The sequence below is a fragment of the Talpa occidentalis genome, unplaced genomic scaffold (assembly GCF_014898055.3).
Source record: "Talpa occidentalis isolate TD23 unplaced genomic scaffold, MPIMG_talOcc4v2.1 talOcc4.2, whole genome shotgun sequence".
NCBI lineage: Eukaryota > Metazoa > Chordata > Mammalia > Eulipotyphla > Talpidae > Talpa > Talpa occidentalis.
In genome coordinates, this window is record NW_023602073.1 from 61,083,985 (window position 1) to 61,104,343 (window position 20,359).

The 20,359-nt window shown below is 44.2% G+C and overlaps 1 protein-coding gene and 1 long non-coding RNA gene across 2 annotated transcripts in view; one reads left to right on the top strand and one right to left on the bottom strand.

Annotated features, from left to right (window-relative positions):
- Window positions 1-249: 249 nt before the first annotated feature.
- On the bottom strand, window positions 250-6,134 carry SAYSD1 (SAYSVFN motif domain containing 1). Its single transcript, XM_037519642.2, has 2 exons — window positions 5,892-6,134; window positions 250-1,167 (listed from the first exon to the last, which is right to left on the bottom strand). The coding sequence occupies exons 1-2, from the start codon at window positions 6,096-6,098 to the stop codon at window positions 823-825; spliced, it is 552 nt and encodes a 183-aa protein (XP_037375539.1). The 5' UTR covers window positions 6,099-6,134; the 3' UTR covers window positions 250-822.
- A 116-nt stretch (window positions 6,135-6,250) lies between these two features.
- Window positions 6,251-20,359, top strand: part of LOC129146455 (uncharacterized) — a 34,276-nt gene continuing 20,167 nt past the window's right edge. Inside the window, exons 1-2 of the long non-coding RNA XR_008553207.1 lie at window positions 6,251-6,320; window positions 18,577-18,662. This is a non-coding gene — a long non-coding RNA (uncharacterized LOC129146455). The remainder of the gene's footprint in view (window positions 6,321-18,576; window positions 18,663-20,359) is intronic.

The following is a 20,359-nucleotide window of genomic DNA, read 5'->3' on the forward strand; positions in this document are numbered from 1 at the left end:
AGGGCCTGCCTGCTTACTCTGAAGCTTCAGAAAATCAGTAGCCAATAAGTGGAGTCCCACATCCAGAGTTCCCCTTTGCACACACTCAAAAGTTTTTCTTTTTGAATTTATCATTAGTGTCCACATAACAAATCTACCAATATTGACTTTGTGAAATCTCTCCCTACCCCAGTCACTGAGGACTTTGTCTTCTCTTTCTTTACTCTGTGTGTGTGTGTATGGGGGGGGGGGTGGTGGAGATAACTGAAGAGAGTAGAAGACACACACTGACAATGATCATGCCTTTTCTGAAAGCAGCTGCTTTAAAGAAATTTTATTTTTCAATACCATTAATACCTGAAATGGGAAGACTTAAAGCAAGAAGCAAAAGTAAACAAGCAAACAAACTCACAACCTAAAACTTTTCAAGGGAAAAAATGCTATAAATATTAAGTCTTAAGGAGAACATTTACTTTCAATACACAGTCTTGATGTATGCAAAACCATTACTTTAAACAGTTTGATATTTTAAACAATTTTCTCCCCAATGCCTTTCTAGCACTCTAAAAATCACCTCAAATAATCGGTGATCTCTTTCTTGAGTATGCAAGTTTTATAAATTGCATCAGACCCACAGTGTCTTTCAGGGAGTTTCAACAAAAGCAAAGAGAAGCTGTTCAAGGATAGAACTGCAGCAGCAGATCACAGAAAAACTGAAGAAGAAACTCGAGGTCACTCGCTAACCCACCAGCTGTCCTTCCTCTCCGGCACCTGGAACCCCCAAGTCTGTCCCCAAGTCGGAATGTGTCTGAGGTGGCAGGGATGCAGGACAGCGGCTGGGCCCTATCTCCCCTCCAGCGGCCTATAAAGTAACTCCCGCTCAAACTGCTCGGCAGTTAGGGTGCCCTGGATGGCTTCGCAGCCGGGGTTGAACACCGAGTAGGCGCTCCTCTCGCCGGCCTTCCTCTCTTCTGGGCCTCGTGTCCCCACATACATCCAGTAGAATAAGGACAGGACAAAATAAACCAGACCAAATTCCAGTTCCACAAATAGTCCCAGGAGGACCAGCCAGAGGAGAACCTTCAAGAAGGTGATTTTGGTCAGGAGAGACTGGTCCAGTGGCGTGGGTGGGGGAACGGCTGTGTTCTGAGGTGGTGGTGACAAGCTGCTCCCAGGCTGAGTCGCCTCCTAGGACACAACAAACAAAAGTAAGACTAAAGGGTAGTGGGGCTGAGAGAAGCTAAACAAATCTGGAGAGGCCTTTCTCAGTGCCCTGGGAAGGCTTCCGGCTCATTGATTTCTAGTTTCTTGCCCTGCTCTCTAAAACAACCATCTCCAAAGAGCTCACGCGCCTTGCTCCGACTGAATCAAACAGATCAGCACTGAGATGTGACCCCAAAAAAACCTTACAGCATTCAGAGAGACTCCCATTCATGAGAGACATTTCCTCAGATTCGTCGGCTGCTAGTCAGAGCTGCTTTGGGCCTCCTACAGAAACTTCCTGGAAACTGAAACGCATCAGTCACACACAGCTTTGCACCATCAGTGTCAATATTTTTGCCAACTTGATTAGATGAGCTTTTTGAGTGACATGATTCTAAGACGGAGACTACCATTCAACTATACCAGAGACAGGAAACAAAAAACCTTTTCACACACTAAACACAATCAGCTCCATTCCCCGTGACCATTCTATACAGGTCCAAGGCAGTACCCCCTAACTAGACACCCCATCTCTTATCTCTTCCTGCTCCAAATCATCCTATGAGCAGCTGCCTGGTGAATCTCCTGAAATGCCCCTCAACCTCATACACAAACCTTCACCAAATTTCTATTGCCACTGATGAAAATCCAGTTTCCTTGGGCTAGAAACCAAGAACTTCCATTTATTGAACTGACAGAAATGCCAGGACACAGCCCCTTTGCCAGGTGCTAAAAGCTACCTGGGCAACTTTAGTGAGCTTGGTTTCTAGGCTAGTATTTTTCAAACCCAACACACACACACACACACACACACACACACTCACACACACACACACACACACACACACACACCCCTCACTACATGTGAAGCACCTTCAACAAATAACCTTACTCTACGTGAAGCTCATATTATTTTAAAATTTATTTTTAATGAGAGACAAGATCCTCTAAATTGACATCACCATGATTTAAAGGTCATGATTTAAAGTTTGAAAAACAATGGTCTAAAAGCTTTCCTGTCCAACACATCCACCATCTATCACTCCATAAACAAACCTTCTACTCCAACTGGTCTTACTCTCCTCTCCATTGCTCAACTTCTGGCCTTCCCTTTTGCAAGCATGGGTAATCTCTTAGCATACCCAAGCTCCCTGGGCTATCAGGGAGGGCGCCCCCTGCCACCCAGAGCAGGAACTAGCTCTGTTTCTCACTGGGATGTGTCATCTTCCCTTTCAATAAAGGTTACTTGTGGTGTCCCTTGGTTGTTTATAAGCAGCAGGAGGCCAAGACTGCCATTTGTTGGCTTTAGATGTCTCTAAAGTCAACCACAGCACCACACATAGGTTCTCAATACACAGCTGAACTTTTTACTTTGTTTCCTCCTCAGTTATATCCACACTTTTCACATACAAATTTAAAAGGAAACCAGAAATGTTATTTGGTCTCAATAAAAAACAAAGGTCATCAGATTTAAGTTGTTAGAAATTCTATTTTGTTAGAGCCTTTTTTTAATCATCAACATTGTAATTATTATCTTTTCAGTTAGATTGGAAAGTCACTTAACATACTATCAGCAACACCACTCCCCTCCCTCCCATTTAGTCAATAAGCCAAGTGTCCATTTCAGATTTGGCCCATGTGGACAGCATTTGTTTGCTCAAGAAGGGACTGTATCAGGGTGGCTTATCTGGACAGTGTGACTGCCGTGTACTGGGCAAGAGGGAGAGTTGGGGATGATGCAGGAAGGAGGGGGTAGGAGCCAGAACATTTAGGGCCAGGCAGGCTATGGTAAAGATGCTGGAAATGGGAAACCACTGAAAGCCTTAGCAGAGAACTAATGCATTCTACTTATATTTAAAACCACTCTGGGCTGCAAGAGCAGAAGCAGGGAAATTGTTAGTCATTGATGCAGGAGGCCCAGTGAGAAAGAAGCAGGCACAGATTAGAGTGTGACACAGAAGTCAGAGGAAATGATGCTTAATGGATACAGAATACACTTTGAATATGTATGACTTGAAATCCACAATAAACTGAATTTATTTGATTATTCAGAAAGCATAAAAAGAAGAATGTTCATGGCAGGCATTTATTGACTGCCTGACCTGTAACCCAGGAGTCAGGCATTGTTGCTCCCAATTTAGTTGCTCCCAAGGAAGTCACTGAGATGTTAACTTCTCTAGTGACACAGTTAGTGATAAGCAGAGGCCAGAGAGGTCTAGGATCCTGGGATGCTCTCCCTGGGAAGCCCTTTTTACATAATTAGGGGCTTTATGGAGCTAGTAAGGAAGGATCAGAAACCTAGGGAGAGGTTAAATGAACTGGCAAAGGAAACAAGCGAGAGGGGGGAGGTGGAAATTTCTCTGCCTCTTTTGGCATTTGTTCTAGGTTGACTAGCAATTCACCTTCAGCTGTAAAAACTGTGTGCAGGAGCGTTTGGGGTTGTCACAGCACACAGAGGCACAATTTAGGGCAGGCATTTCTATTCCTCAAATACCAAGCTCCTTTCCAGCCTCAGGGCCTTTGCATGTGTTGTTCCCTATGAGAGGAATGCCCCTGCCCCCTCACATCACCTGGCTGGCTCCCTTTACTCTTAGAATCCTGGATAAAGACATCGCATGTGCCCTTGGCTTAGGTCCCAGGTTTCTTTTTATGATAAGTCACCTCCCCAGTGAGGTTCTCCCTATTTCCCAGTTTGAACTAGAACTCTGCTGCCCTCGGTCCCCATTCACTATCACAGCATTCTGGGTTTTTGCCTTTTATAGCAGTCATTGTTGTGAGCTTTGGTTCGCTGCCCACCTTCCCCTACATCCCCAAACTCAAAATCCAAGTTGTGCGGGAGCAGGGCTTTCTTTGTCTTGACCACACTGTCTCCCAGGATTTAGAACAGTAGCTGGGACATAGTGGGCATGGATGCATGCTCTTGAATGAAAAAATGGTGAGGGCGAGGAAGAAATTAAAAGAGGACTCTTGATTTGGGGAGCAGGGGCTACTGCAAGGTTGTGACTAGCCTGATGACTCCAAAGTAGAGTCAATGAGAGCCAGTTTGGAGGCAAGGAGCTACAGGTGTGTGGGGGATGAATCTGGGGACTAGATGGTGTACTGGAGGCTGGTGTGGGACCTGGCTGGGGAGGAAAGCTTTCTGCAGGATTAAAAAAAAAAGTTACCAGCATTTTTGTCCTAAAGTGATTGCAGCTTGTTGCAGAAATAATTTATTTGGGAGGACTATTTTCCCCCAAGAGAAATCAGAGAGTGGAAGGAGAAAGTTGAGGCTTCCTCATCAATGACTACGGAAAAGCAGCAATTGCAAAGAGAAGGCTAAAGAAATCTCCAACAAACCATAGTGTGCCACCAAGTTATTAGAAAGAGAGACTGTAAATCAGAGAGAAAAAAATTCAGTGAGAATTTTCATACCAGAGCAAATCCAGGAATAACTGAGTCAATGAAAATGAGCTTAAGACAGACTTCCTTATGAAAAAGAGAGTAATTAATAAGAATAGCTGGCCATCCCTTTTGTCAGGATGTCAGCTTTTTGGGTTTTTAATAATAGAAGCATCGCCAAGCTCAGCTTCTCTGGGGCAACTCAATGATCTCACATTCCCTTGGAAATGAGACGTGCAGTCAAAAACTCATTGTGTGGGTTAGATATTGTTTTTTAGCTGCGAGGAGGAAAAAGGGTAGGGGAAGTCAATTCTAAAATCTTGAGCAATTGTGCTCAGTGAGTTCTAATCAACAATAAAGTTATCCTGAGACAAACTGCACGCAAGGAAATGGATTGTCTGAACCCTGCTACACTCTTTCTGCAAGTCAGTTGGAACTCTGCGTGTTTTGGAGATTAATATCTAATTAAAATTGAGTAACAGTAAGTCCTCCTTGATTTAAAAAAAAAAATACCTGAAACCCGATGTCGCACAATAATAAATGAACTTAGGAGAATTTTAAGAGGAGTAAGGTACACTTGGGCTCCAGTCCATTTTAATTTTGAAAAAGAATGTTTGGCTCTTATACACTTGTAAGAAACAAAGGCCTTATCAAAAGCACTAATTTGAGGTTTGTCCTGTATTCCCACGGGCACTCGAGTTTCGTAAGCAAGTTACCTGTCACTTTACTCAAGGGCAAAACTTATGAGTTCATCTGCAAAATTACAGATTACCAAAGCAGCCTGAACGGTAAAAAGGCTATCATACTAATTTTTTCCCCACCTTGGACAATCATTACGAACTTGAATAAGCTTCCCTTGTAAAGCTCAAGAGTGCTGCAGAAGCATTATGCCCTCACCGGCAGTTACCGGCTGCACTGGCCAAATTTTGTATTCAAACCCTATTTCTAAAGCACCAGCTAGGTGAGCTCCTGGCTGCAAATGGCCCAAGGGCGAAATCAAACGAGCCTTAATTACTGCCACTTTTTATCAGCCGCCACGTAAGAACTTGTACCCTGCACTGGCAGGGGGCTGTGGCTCTACACGGCCGTGGAGATCTCGCAAAGCATGCTGCAGGGGACAAGCCGTCCAGCGCCCGAGAAAGTTGCAGGCGCGACAGCCCCGCCCGCCGCGAGACGCGAGGGGGCGTGGCCTGAGGCCCGGTGGTGGGCGGGGCCGCTCCTCGGCGGGGGCGAGGCCTGGAGCCGCCACGTGGGCTGGGGCGTGGCCTCGGCCAGAGTTTCCTGGGAGGCTACGAAGCCGGGTCCCGGGGGCCAAGCCTCCCTCGTCTCACCTGAGCGAGGCCGGGCTGGACCCGGGCACTCGCGGGCCTCAGTTTCCACACCAGGAACCGTTTTAGCCAACCCGGGGCTGCCTTTGGCGTCGTAGCAGCTTCCGACTTCTTTCCCAAGCTTTGTGTGCTCTGGCTCGAAATGCTGGGTTCAGCCGCCAGCCCAGCTCGCTTCCGAGCCTCCCGAAACTCGGCTAACCGCTGTTCCATGACGCGCGCCCGCCCGGAAGCGCGCGCCGGCTCGCCCGCCCGCCGGGCTCCTGCCCGCGTTTTGCGTCGCGCCGGACCAGAGCGCGCCTGCGTCGCAGCTACTCATTGCTGCGCATGCGCGCCGGGGCCCCAGCGCGGGCTTGTGACGTTACTGGGCTGTCGGTACCGGTGCTGCTCACCTCCAGACGCGTGAACGCGGCGTGCACCTCCTCAGGCTATGTGGTAAATGACTTAGGGCGTGCAGGCCGCCCCATTGGTCTCTCTTGCCCCAGCTCCTCCCAGGGACGCTCTACTGTGCATTATCGCACTTCAGGGATCCGCTCCCCAGCAGGTCAGGCATCCTTCAGTCCTTAAGAAGGTGTCCCGGGGCTCCCCGGTGGTGCAGCGGGTTGAGCGCCGCACTGTGAAGCTGTCCGCAGCTTCTGCAGCGCCGGTTCGATCCCAGACGGCCAGGGAGATAGCTACATGGCGCGGCAGACCTCGCCTGCCTCGCCTGCTGCTCCCCTCAGCAGTGTCTACGGTCCGTCTGCCTGTTCTGCTCCCCACTCTGTCTCTGGTAAATTCTTTCACCCTACCCCGCCTCTGACGGTACCCCAGTTCTTGTATAGACAAATCTTAAAAAAAAAAAGTTTCAAACTTTTTTTTTTAAAGGTGTCCTCAGGGCTTTTGAAGAAGTCCCAGTGTCTGTGGGAAGCTCTGGCATCCGGATAAAGCCTGCCCTTTCCTATGAATGGACCTGCCGATCTTAGCACTTGGAGAGTGGCTTTCTCACAACTGACACTGTGCAGACCTCTATCCCTGCTCTTGCCTCAATGGAAATTATTTGTTGATGTGTCTAGATAGGTCAGAAACTTAAAATAGACGGACTGGGATGCCACTTAAAAGACACAGATCTTAAGAGTCTGGCTCAGTAGGTTTGTGCTTTTGTAAACAGCTATATAACTACTTCCCGGATAGAAGATGAACATTTTTAGTATCCCCAAAGGCGTCCTTGTCTTCCAATTAGTACTCACCCAAAAAGGCCACAGTTCAGGTCAGGGACTGTTTGATTTTAAAGCTCTTAAGCATCTAGCTAAGTGTCACTCATAATTGAAACTCAAATATTTATTGTATCTTGCTGAGTTTGAGTCAAGAAACTAGACAAACTCAAATGTAGACATTCATTTAAAAATATTTATCAAGAACCTGATGTGTTGGGGCCTCTCTGGTGGCGCAAGAGATCAAGAGGCAGCACTGTGAAGCAATTCACAGCCACTGCAGCACCAGTTCGATCCCTGGCCAGGGAGGTGACCCACATGATGCAGCAGACTTCTCCTGTCTTGCCCTCCGCTCCCCTCAGCAGTGTATTTCAGTCAATGTGCCTGTTCAGCTCCCCACTCTGTCTCTGGTGAATACTCTCAACCCCTCCCCCTGCAGCTCTGACCTGTAGCCCAGTTCTTGTATGCATAAATAAATAAATCTTAAAAAAAATAAACCCACTGTGTTGAGTATTGTACCAGGCACTTGGAATGCTGAGGTGAACAAAACCCGGTTCTTAGCTCTTAAATTCTAAATAGACAACTGCATAACTATGTATTTTTATTAATATTTATATTGATTTATTTACATGTTATATTTGTTACTGATTATTTAAAAAGTATAAAATAGGAATGGTGGGCTATTTAGAGTCAATGATGAGGGAAGAGTTCTCTAAAGAGTTGCCATTTGAGCAGACACCTAAATGAAATGAGTGACTGAGGCATGTAGATATGTGGAGAAAAGTCAGTCAGGAAACTGCAAAGGTCCTGAGACCTCAAGTAGTGTGCTTGATCTATACACAGAACATTGGGTAAAACAGTATAACTGGAGCAGAGGGAGGGAGGAAAGAAAGGAATGGTAGGAAATAAAGATGTACAGGTAGTCAGGTTCCAGGTAATGGAATCTCTTATAGGCCATGCTGAAGACTTTATTGAATTCTGAGTATAATGGTAAGCAATTAGAGGATTTTGAGTAGGAGATGACATGATGTGGCATTTTTTTTTTTTTTACGATTGATTGATTTATTTATACAAGCACTGGGTACAGTCAGAAGTGCGGGAGGGTGAGAGAATTCACCAGAGCCAGAGCGGGGAGCAGAACAGGCAGAAGGACCGAAGTACACTGCTGAGGGGAGCAGCGGGCGGCAGGAGAGGTCTGCGCGCCATGTGGGACCCTCCTCCGGTGGCCGGGGAGCAGCTGGGGCTCGAACCAGTGCCGTAGAGGCTGCGAGCAGCTTCGTAAGCCAACGCTCAACCCCTGCGCCACCGGGGAGGCCCTATGTGGCATATTTTTAAAGGCTCACGCTGGCTGCCAGAGTTAGGGCTCTGGAAGTGTGCAAGTGTAGAAGGATGTAAACCAGTTAGGAGCAGATACAGTAACAATGAAGCAGAGCCTCCTAAATTACTAAACCCAGCCCCATGAAGGGCAATGGGTGCCTCTGGCTCCTCTGAGACTAGCTCTTGCCATGGTTCCTTGGAGCCCTCCAGCCCAGGAGCCTGCCCTGACCTCAATGCAGGTCCAGTCTGGGCAAGGGTCAGGCTCTTCCCTTTACTATCAGGTTGCAGGAGATTGATAAATGGACTTGAAAATGGACTGATTTGATGAGAGCTTGATCAGTACTAATCAAACAGCTCGGATTGGAGCCCTGCCCCCACTTGTTTCATAGTGTTCAGTTATGAGGTTCAGATGGTGCAAATCTCCCCCTCACCCCCTTTTGGCAGTTATGCAAATACAGGATTGTAAACCTTCCAATATGATTGGACTTCCCAGGGAAGTTATGCAAATATAGGATTGTAAACCTCCTAATCTGACTGGAGCTCCCATGGGTGCCAATCAACTAAAATGACCAATCAGGCTTGAAAGGCCATCACCCTGGAGAGTATTTAAGCCAGGCTCCAACATTTCCTATGTGGAGTTTGGAAGAGGACTTGAAGATGCAGTCAGATTTGTCTAGAGTGGTAACACTTCATTGAGCTGTAACACTGAGCCCTCAGGCACCATGCCTTTGCAGACCTGATCTCTGATTGTGCCTCTGCCATAACTTGCTGAATGACACCATTGCCCTGTGCTAGGTATCCCCAAAAGAGCTGGCTGCTGTTGGCTTTATGCCCAGCACCTTTGAGAGCTATAACACTGGTCCCTGCCTCTGATACATCCCTCACCACACCCTGGTGTTGTTGCCTTTGGTGCTGACCTGTCTGGTGTCCAATGCTGCCCATTCTGCCCTTAGGATTGCTCTTGCTGTTTGCTGTGGTAGCACCTCTGCTGAGACCTTCAAACCATTGCTGCTTCTTTGACACTGTCTCTCTTTCCTTTCTCCCACCTTCTCTCTCTCCTCTGAAACTGTGTTGTTGTTGAACCCTGAGCCTGAGCTGTGTCCTGAAGATGCAGTTGTAGGCACACAACTGAGACTCCACCAATGCCAACTTTGACATTTTAGCTCCCCTAGTTGCCCTAAACAGTTACAGTATGAGGAGAGTGGCTGTTTGACCTAGAGTGGTAGTGATAGAGGTGGTAAGAATTGGTCAGAATCTGAATGTATTTTGAAGATCAGAGCCAGCATGGTATACAGATGGACTGGTTGTGGAGTGTGGGGGAAAGGAATTAAGGGTGACAGATTTCTGTAATAGGATTTTTTATCTGTCCCCAAAACATGAGGGGTAAATGATGGGGCACTTTACTAAAATGGAGGAAGACTAAGAATGAAACAGCAAACCCAGGGGAACTGAGTTGCCCCAGTTTGTGGGTCCTCCCACACTCAAGAACAGCCCAACAGTTTAACTACCATAAGCCAGTGGTTTAGCTACCAAAAACCTCCGTAGTAAAACTGCCAAAAAGTCTAGCTGTTTAATTGCTCAAAACCCAAGTTTCTCCCCAACTTCCTATCAGCTCCCAATTAGGGGGTTGGGTCTGGAAAACACCGCTTCCTATCATCAAGTTGGCTTTGAGCACCACCCACTGACTCAGAGGTTGCACGTCACTGTTCCTCTTACAGGAAAAGAGGATTATGGAACAAACATTCAAAGATTTGTTTTGGACCTGCAGAGCTTGAGATGCCGATTGGGTATCCAGTATAAGCAGTTAGGCAGTTGAATAACGAAAACTGGAATTCAAGGAAAAGTCAGAGTTGGAAATAGATATTGGCAGTCATCGGTGTAATGTATTTAGAGCTGTGAGACTAGATCAGATCAAATAGAGAGTGAGCGTGGATAAGAAAATTTGAGTAATGATTAGAGATGGTTTGTGGGACAGAAAACAATGGGGTCACTATACCTCACTGAGTAACCACAAAGAAAATTTCTTGCCTATCGTGCTGTCAGAAGTAGGCCTGCTTTTCTTGAGGATCTGAAGATTCTTTTATTATGTTTATCACATGTTAATCACATTGAGACCTTAGAGCTATACTTAAGATCTACTTGTGTGGGCATGTAGACTTAAGGTATGGGATTTAGGGGTTGTTGCAATCAGGGTCTTTAGCAGGAAACATGGCACCTTCAAAAGGGTTACACAAGAGAGCTTAATGAAAGAGAGCAGTCACACTGGTGCAGCAGGATTAAGGAAGTCAACAAGGGATGCTTAACAGGAAGTATTACCAGCAAGGGCCCTTGCTGTAAGAGGACAAAGCAGTCATCAGACTTGTAGCTACAGGAGAAGCCTGAGACAAAGGAGCCCCTAGAAGGGGCATTAAACAGCTAGAGAAGGATGGAAAGAGGACCAGTATAGCCAATAAATATCCACCAAGAGCTAAAGTCATTTTGGCTCCATGCCGCTTTGATAAATTTATTTTCCCTTTGCTGTATTTTCTGATTTATTCTAAATTTATTTTGTCTCAGTACTTTGTAAGCCAATTTAAATCCTTTTTAGAAGAGGTTGAAAGACTGGGAAAAGGCAAGAAAAAGATTACCGTGAAATAATTCCTGCTAACGAACGAACTACATTTCCTTTTGTGGATTAGGATTGTAAAACTAGTAAATAAGAAGGGCCCCAAAGTGTACTTAATGTGCGAATTTCATTTTTCATTATGAAATAGTTTGTACAGACCAGATATATATAAGTAATCAAATAACCATATGTACTGTCATGTATTAAGTCCTAAGCCTCAATTCTTCATTCCTCCTTGTGTTCCTGCCATATAAAGCAGAGTATACTTCTCATTTCTTGATTTTGAATTCAGCCTTGCAAGCTGCTTTTACCAGTGGGATGAAAGCAGACATTATGCAAGTGGTTTGAAGTATGTTTGTCCTATTGAACACATCTTCTTAATACTCTGCATGCCAGGAGAGGAACTTGCAACTAGCTGGTCCAAGAATAATGACAATCCCATGGATATAGTCACCCAGATGACCCACAGACCTGGTGTTTAAAACTCCGCTGCCCATCTGAGCCCAGTGTAAAATAGCTGTCCCCAGCTTACCCCAAGTTGTATGAAAAATAAATACTTACACTATATCTGACAAATTCTGTGGTATTTTTGTTACACAGAAACAGCGAACCAATACATACCCACTATTTAAGAAGGTTTCTTTGTGTACGTGTGTTCCATTCCTGATTTCTTCAATCTATTAATGTAGTGAGATATGCTAATTTTCTGTTAAACCATTCCCATAATAAACCTCAGTCACTTTGTAAGATATAAAATTAAAAGCTAGAAGGGGCAATTCAATTTGGTGACTGTTTAAAAATAATTTTGCATCTATGTTCATTAATGAGATTTTCCTATACTTTTCTTTTTATGTACTATATGTACATGAAATGTTTTGGTTTTAGGATACTAGTTTTATAAAATAAGCTAAAATATGCCTCCATCCTGCCCCCCACCCCCGCCCAGTTTTCTAGAACACTTTGAATAAGATAGAAATTAACTTATTTCTTGACTGTTTGATAGAACTTAGAGTAAAATCATCTAGACCTTATGCTTTCTTAGGTCAGATAAAACAATGTAAGTTACAATTAAATGGATTCATGGCTGGTCAACACAGTCTTACTCAAAAAGCATTAAGAAATGGATCAACATCAGTCTGTCCTATCCGGCGTTGTTAGGAATAACTTGGATAAAAATATAAAAGGCAATTTATCATATTTTCAGGTGACAAAAATGTGATAGGAAAAGTCTACAATGTCTCTAGGGAAAAAATAAACTGAGATGAATTTGATTTAAGTTACGATTAAAGGCTTATAGAGATGCTGAGAGGAAACTCTCCTTCCATTTAGGTTTGCATATATGTTTTGATTTAGGTTTGCATTTGCTTTTATTTTTTAATTATTGACTTGAGAGTAGGACTTGAGCTTTCTACTGACCACAGACTAGAGAAGGAGCTAAAACATATGTGGTGGATGCTTTAGCCACTACAGGGAATCTTACTGTCATTATGAGAGAGGAGCTATTCCACTGTGGCTGTATCCCTGCAGGTTCCACATGCAAAGTTCTCAACACGATGCTTTCTATATCTGGCAAGCTATAGGGGGAGTGAGCTGGGTGATGTGTCCAGTGCAAGGTTTCTCAACCCTGCTACTTTAGACATTTGGGTGCATAGAATTCTTTGTGGCAAGTGTCGTCCTGTGTCCTGTAGACACTTGGCAGCATACCTGGTCACCATCCTGGCCACTGCAGATAATAAGTGTTTCTGGTGATAGTTCGATTCTGCTAGTTGTAACAACCAAAACTGTCTCTGACAGTGCCAAGTGTCCCCCCAAAGCAGATCTGGACCCCTGTTGAGGAGGCCTAATCTAAAGACCATATTGGCGTGAGAGTAGTAAAGGCAGTGGATGATTTGAGCCAGAGAAGAAATCATCACAAAAACATATTATTAGTTTTAAAGACTATTAAAAGGAGGATTGTGAGTGGGAAAGGAGACTCATTCTCTGTGTCTCCAAAAGGTAGAAAAGTTGGAAATTACATGGTGACAAATGTGGAAACTGAAAAGGATTTTTCTACAACTCAGCTGTTCCAGAAACAGCATGGACTGGCATTCAGCACTCTGACATCCCCGCCCCTAGCAGTGTGGGAGCAGAGGCTGACTAAGAACTTGTCGGGCATGTTGCAAGAGGGTCTTTGAAGTGAAAAGGGATTTGGTTACCCAATGACCAGATCTCTTCCAACTAGAGGACTTTATGTTTCAATCCAAGTAAAGCAAACTGGGAGGCAGAAATGGGAACTGTGGGGCATCAGACTAAGAAGGTGTCACAGAAGGTGCTGCTTCTGTTGCCGTGGGCCCCTCACTGGGGCTGCATGATTGATGCTTCTTTCTACAAATATCCAGGGGTTTCCTCTGGCTGCAGAAGTGTGTTCAACTATGCATTAGGCAGAGCAGCAGAGGTGGGGGGTCATTCCCCCCACCTTCAAATAACCTCCAATCAATGTTCTGTGGGAGTTAGTGGCTAAATACCCCAGCTCCCTCATGCCTCCTGGGGGATGGCTCTTGGGTGTGTTCCACAGAGTGACTCCTCAGGAGGCATGAGCCCCGCTTACCCACAGCAGTACCTGCTTTATGACCTTCCCTTTCCTACCTCATTTCCTTGCTCCATTATCAACGTTTCTTGGAATCACTTTCCCAGTAAACCTCTTCCATTCAAATCATTATCTCAGGTTCTTCTTCCAAGAAAATCTAAGACCCAAGAAGCCTTGAGCAAGACCTATGGACTTGTAGAAAGGAAAAGAAAACTAGAGACCTGGTTATTATTTCACATTTATGAACTCCTGTCTTGAAGTTTGAAAAAAGCAAAATGGCTTTAAGTTGGCATGGACCTAGGAGAGTAATATTTGGGATGGGAATAAAGAAGTTAAGGAAAGAGCAAGGGCAAAAAGAGCAGGGCCACAGTGCTTCTCAAGACAGCTTCTGGGACAGGATGTGTCCATACTTCAAGTTGAATTCTGTGGTGGACAGAATCAGAATGACTGATCCAAGAATGTTACAGACCATCAGTCAGCAACTGTTGGTTGGATACCTGCTCTATGGTCCTCCCTGTGCCAGGCTTTGAAGATGCAGAAATAACTACAGCCCCAACCCTTAGGAGTTTAAGATCTAGTCAAAGAAGCAGAAATCAGTGATGGATGCCAGTGGGAACAAAGGAGGGACACTAACTTGGGCTCAGACCAGGAGCAGGATGATTTCTTCAGACTTAAATTTGGGGAAACTGAAGCCAGAGACAGAAAGCTGGTGAGGTGATAGAATTCCTGGGCACTGCTGTAGACAAACAGATCTGGTGATGGATTGATTCTTTTTATTATTAGCTCTTTCATTTATAGTGGAAGGTGTGGCAGCATGTCCCCTCTGCCTCCTCCTGCTTTTAGCTGATGCTCACAATAGCTTTTGCCTAAGACCTTCTGGTTTAAATTTTGCTTTTTTGTGCCCCAGTCCAATGACAGAGCACTTGTGTTCCCAAAAAGCCAGACCAGCTCTACTGCTTTTCCCTGTCAATCCTGCCTGATCCATTTATCTGAAGCTTCCTCCTAGCCCTCCTCTGCATCTCCCTAGCTCCCTTTGGCTTCTAAGATCTCTACTTCTGACAGTTCCCCACCCACCTGACACATCATTCTATTTTGAGTTCTATTGTGCTTAGCTCTGATGCTTAGAGAAATGCCTCCTGCGGCTTGCAGGACAGATGATCAAATAAAACCCACCAAATTGCAGCAAAGATAATCTGTATGTAATCTTCGTCCCAAAACTGTCTTAAGAAGAGTTTATCTGAAAGTATTTGGAGAAGAATCTCTTTGCATTTTGAGAATGCATATAAAGCAGCAGGTGTGGTGTGCTTTAGGTGAAACTGCTCTACCACAGTTACATATGGGAATAAAATTGGAAGGAAGGCCAGTTTTTGCCCTTTAAAGTCCTTTGAAGAAATGGGCTGTTGCGGAAATAAATGCATGTGTACCCAGAGTAGCATATTTCTGATTCCTGACAAAACTGACTGCTCAGTCTTGCCCTTGAAATTCCTACTTCAACCCTTGCATTTCTTCTCTTAAGCGTTGACCTTCTAGAGTCTTCTCTGAACACCAGGACTTGTGGCCCAAATGGACACATCTTTCATCCTAACAGCATTAGCGCCTGTGAGGCTCAGAGGCCAAACCAGCCCCTTCTGAGTGACTAAGCAGCAGGAACTCCGCCAACCCCGCTGACTGGCTCTGTGGTCGTCCGCTTGGCTGTTAGTCATTTTGATGCTCTGTACACTGGGGAGCCATTACTGTGTCTGTAGTAAGATGGACGTGATGGAGGGGAAGTGAGGCAATTCCCACCCAACATTTGGCCTTCCTTCCAACTTGCAAGTTACTTTTTTTAGATTTGTATCCTATGGAAAGATTTTGTGTCTCAGTTCATCCTTTAAAAGAATTTTTTTGACCTTGAGGACAACTTGAGTAATTCACTACCAACAATAAATATTTGTTGGCTTCCAATAATAGTTGACCTTTATGGAATGATTCATGTGTGCCAGGCACTGTGCTACACCCCTGAAACCGACTACCATATCTACTTTTTCTCAACAACCCTTCATAAAGGTGCTTAGACAGAGATTAAGTATTTTGATGTCACACAGCAAACAACTAGCAAAGCCAAAATTTGAACCGGAGTCTGACTTCAGAGGTCAGGAATCCACTCTTTTGCCACTTTCTCCTCTGTGCAAACCACTTACAAGGCTCTATGACTATAAACAGGTGTCACGTTATGACCTCTGGCCTTCAAAGAACTCATAAGGAAAATGAAACAAGTATGTGAAATGCTAAATAATGCCAGGTCCTATCTGCAAGGTATCCCATCAGTGGAAAAGCAGGCAGGAACTCACCAGGCAGAGGAAGAGGTCAGAGAGGGCAGGGGTGGCCTAAAGGTTTCTATGGGGGAACATGGCATTTTCTTGGCCTTCAAAGATGCAGAGGAATAAAGTGAGTTGAGAGAAGAAATGATCCAAAGTACAAGAGTACTTCGAACATATGGGTTCAAATTCCAGTACTGTAATGCAATCACAGGGAAGTTCCTCATTCTCTTTATTGCTCCATTTCTTTTACTATAACAAGAGAGGCTTAGAGAGGTGATGGTATGGAGTGAGGCGAAAGCAGGGTTTTGGAACCAGAAGAGGCTTTCAGAAAGGTGGGAAAGAAGGAAGTAGTAGTAATTTAAATGGGAAATAATGCTGACCAAGTTTTATCTCTTGATAGAATTTGGTACATTTTTTAAAAATAAAATGATTTCCATGCAAGTTACTTTTAAGTTTCATAAGTATCACTGTGATAACTGTGACTTTTTAAGTTGTAAATGTCAAATAAACAAAATCCCCAGCTTCTACCTTTTATTTTGTCTTGGGCAAGGCACTTGTCCCTGTATTTCTCCATCTGAAATAGGGAAACACCTCACAGGAAAATATCAGGGCAAGGTGAGCTAATAGGTGCCTAGCAATGTCAGGCTCATTGCAGACCCACGGTCAGCAAAGGTAGTTAATGGAGTATGAAATCAGCATGACCCATAATCATTGGGTGACCAAAGGCCTGGGGAAAAAACAGAGGGAGGAAAAGATTTTCCTAACCCAGAGGAATCAGAATACTTGTGGAGAACTGGTACCTTGGTAGGTTCTTATTTATTGGTTTGCTTGTTTTTAAGATTTTTTTTATTTATGCATACAAGAACTGGGGTGTAGGTCAGAGGTGCAGGGGGTGAGAGGATTCACCAGAGACAGAGCAGGGAGCAGAACAGGCAGGTTTACTGAGGTACACTGCTGAGGGGAGCAGTGGGCAAGACAGGAGAGGTCTGCTGCACCATGTGGGTAGCTCCCTGGCCAGGATCAAACTTAGGCCACAGGGATGGCGATAGCTTGATAGTGCTGTGACTTTAACCCCTGTGCCACCAGGGAGGCCCCTTGGTAGATTTTTAGACTAAGGAAGATACTATTCATCTGAGATGGTTAAATCAAAATTATTTTCATATCAAAAAAATGACCTAAGATTTCTGTTCCTGCCTTCTCTCCTGACTCTCAGCACTATGCAGAAACTTGTTTGAATCAAAATAAACCACTTCCTCCCAATACCTTAATAAGCATGGTGAAATTTGCTCAACCACTGATCTCACTTTGAGGTTGATTTGAGGTGGTCTTGATAGACCTAGCAATCTATCAACCTCCCGTGGCCTGTTTGGAAATTCCTGCCTCACAATAAACCTAACTGATTGGGATGATGGTCTGAGCCCTTTTCCAGATCTGGGATCTTCATTAGAAAGCGAAGCATAGGGGAAACCATCTTTGGCTTTCAGAGTCCTTCCTCATGAGGAGTAGCTAAAGGTATGGAGAGTTCCCATAATAAGTCTCTGATGGTCACCATACCCTCTGCTTTTCCCAAACAGAACCTACTTCCAAATTGCTACCTTATTATTTCTCACTTCCCATTCAAACCCTACTCTTTTGCAATGTTAATATAATTTCCCAAACATCCCATGTTGCTTCCTGCCTCTGTACCTTTGCCCACCCTGTTATCTGGGGAATCCTTTCCTCCCTTACCCGTCAAAGTGCAACTCATCTCAATACTTGACTATCTCCTTCTCTAAGGAGGTTTAGGCTTTGCTCCAAGGTGAGGTTTTGTTCCCACAGGTATGCTCTGTCAGCACCAAGTGCATCTTCTATAGCAACGCGTATCACCTGTATTATAGTGCTTGGCCTACTAGTTGGTAGGATATAGTTTAAGATTTTTTAATAAAGACCAAAATAATAGTGGCTTGAACAGGATAGAAGTTTGTGTTTTCCTTCTAAACATTACTTAAGAGCAACCCAGGGCCCCTCTGGTATGGGCACCTTTGTATATTGTTGCATGGCCGCCTTTAGGGTGTTGACCAGCATAGTGTAGGTTGGCTCATAACAACACCAGAATTTCAACCTGCCTTATTGCCAAAGCCAGGCTCTTAACCTCCATGCCATTCTGCCTGTCTCAGTGCAGATGAGCTCATGCAGATTGGGAGGGAAGATGTGCAAAGAGTTAGAAAAGTTCAAGGCATACTGGGAAACACTTTGAGTGCCCAGTGGGGAGTGACTAGAGATGAGATCATGAAGAAGCAGGTCTCACTGAGCATGACTTGAATGTCAAAAATAGACAGATGAAGATCTGTAGCTTTTATCATCACATACTGTCATTTCTCAGGTACATACTCCAAAATCACTGCCTCTGAAGTGAGATTCAGCTCAATGAATCACTTCGAAAGCAGGAGAACCTGGGTTGGAGCCAGTCACCTTCCGAGCTGTTTCCAAACCTGACTGATCATCAAAATCACCTTGATACTTTAATAAAAAGGAAACAAGATTCCAAGCCCCTCCATAACCCTTGAATCTCCACGGTGGGGCTCAAGAATCTAAGATAGTTTTTAAAATTCTCACAGTGATTCTGATAAAGAGTTGAGTATGGGCACCTTTGTACATAGGAGACCTGCCTCAACCTTGTATTTATTCTTTGCTGCGGATTTACCAACTGAATTACTTTTGTCTTTCATGGCAGAAACTTGGTTCTCTCTTGGACCCATGGGAGGTGATGCTTTTTTGACATACTTCTGAAATATATAACCTGGATTATTGCAATGGCCAGTAAGTCTTTCACCTTCTCCAAGCTTACTCAGTGACAAATTCACTCTCTAGCAACTTAAATACAGAGTCCAGCAATTCTAAAGTTCAGCTAACCACAAGTCCAACATTTTTACATCTTGTAAAGAGGTTTGGAAAATCAGTAGATGTTAAAACTTCAAGTGAAGCCCTAATATAGATTTTTTTTTAATTTGTCCATCCATATTCCATGATTCCCATCTCAATAATCCTTAAGACCAAGTTTTCTGTCTTCCAAAAATTACTCAGGCAGGGGTTGAGTCTCATAGTGACAGAACATTTATTTAGTGCATTCATGAGTCATGTGTTTTGTACATATCACCTGCCATGGGTCTAAAATGTTTCTGCCATGAAAACATTATGTAAACCCTTGACAAACTACAGATAAAATTAATGGACCAAATTTATAGGTGATGTATGTGAGATTCAGAAAAGGAGAACTGGGATTCAAACCTAGTCCTATTTGAGTCCAAATTCAGAGTTATTCCATTACTTCTCCCCATGGTGTGTGTTATGGGGGAGGATGTAGTGGAAAGGAATAGGACATGAAATAGAAGTGGTAAGATAGCATTTCCTTGTTAGGATCTGTTGCTGTTACTCTTTTCTGTGCATATATCACATACCCCACCCCACTAACTTCACCATTCTCACCCCAGTAGTAGCAAATACAGGAACAGTCTTTAATGCTCCAAGGCCAACTTGAGAAAAGAAAGTTGAGCTTCTTCTGCAGAAACTAGTATCCCTACTGAATCATTTTAGAGCCTCAGTGGACCCACAAATATTATTTCCAGCTAATCATGAATGTGCCAGACAGTTATGATATACAATAAATGCTTAACAAATTCAGCTGATTCCCTTGAAGACAATTCCCCAAATTTATTGGAAGGCACTTTTATTCAAGATGACACACAAATTCTTTTTTCTACATTTGCTTCCTTTGCTGATTCACTGTGTACTATGCATGAATCACTTGGTTTTTCTAAGTCAACAGAGCTGAATGGAAAAAGTCCAAGCATGTGACTACTGCTAGGAAAATGGCAGGTCTCACTCATGAGAGTTATGGCTGGGTCCTCTTTAGGATCAGAGGTATTCTAAATCTGAGGCACTTGAAAAGGAAGATAACTATCATACGTGCTTCAAAGCTTCCCTTGGAGATTGAGTTCATCTCCCCAAATGCTATTATTTGCTGATAGGAGGAAAATTATACTGGATCCCCTTGGTCTGTAGCAATTAGAGTGAATCCTCCTGTGTCAGGCTGGGCCCTCCAGAGCTTTAATTGGTTCTAATGCAGAGTGGCTTAAAATAACTCACTCTTCCACAGCCTAATCTCTCATTTCCTGGAGCAGATTGAATTGTTCAGAAATGAATTATTGAGGGAACTCTTTCTTCTCACTCAGCCCTAGATTTGTGTCACACCTTTCCACTGGGGTGGGGGGGGGGAGGGCATGGGGGAGGAGGGTGAATGTGTCTATTGCATGATATTTTTCTACAGTTTGAATAGTCTCATCCTTGTCCCCTAAACCTGAATAAGAAAACCATTCTGTCCCTATGGCACTGAGAGTGCTGGCTGGCTGAAAAAGTAATGTCAGTCAAGTAGAGCTGTGTAGCCCTACAACCAACTACCTCATTATCTGTAAGATGAGCCAGTTGGACTCACTATTCTAGGAAGAATCTTAAATCAA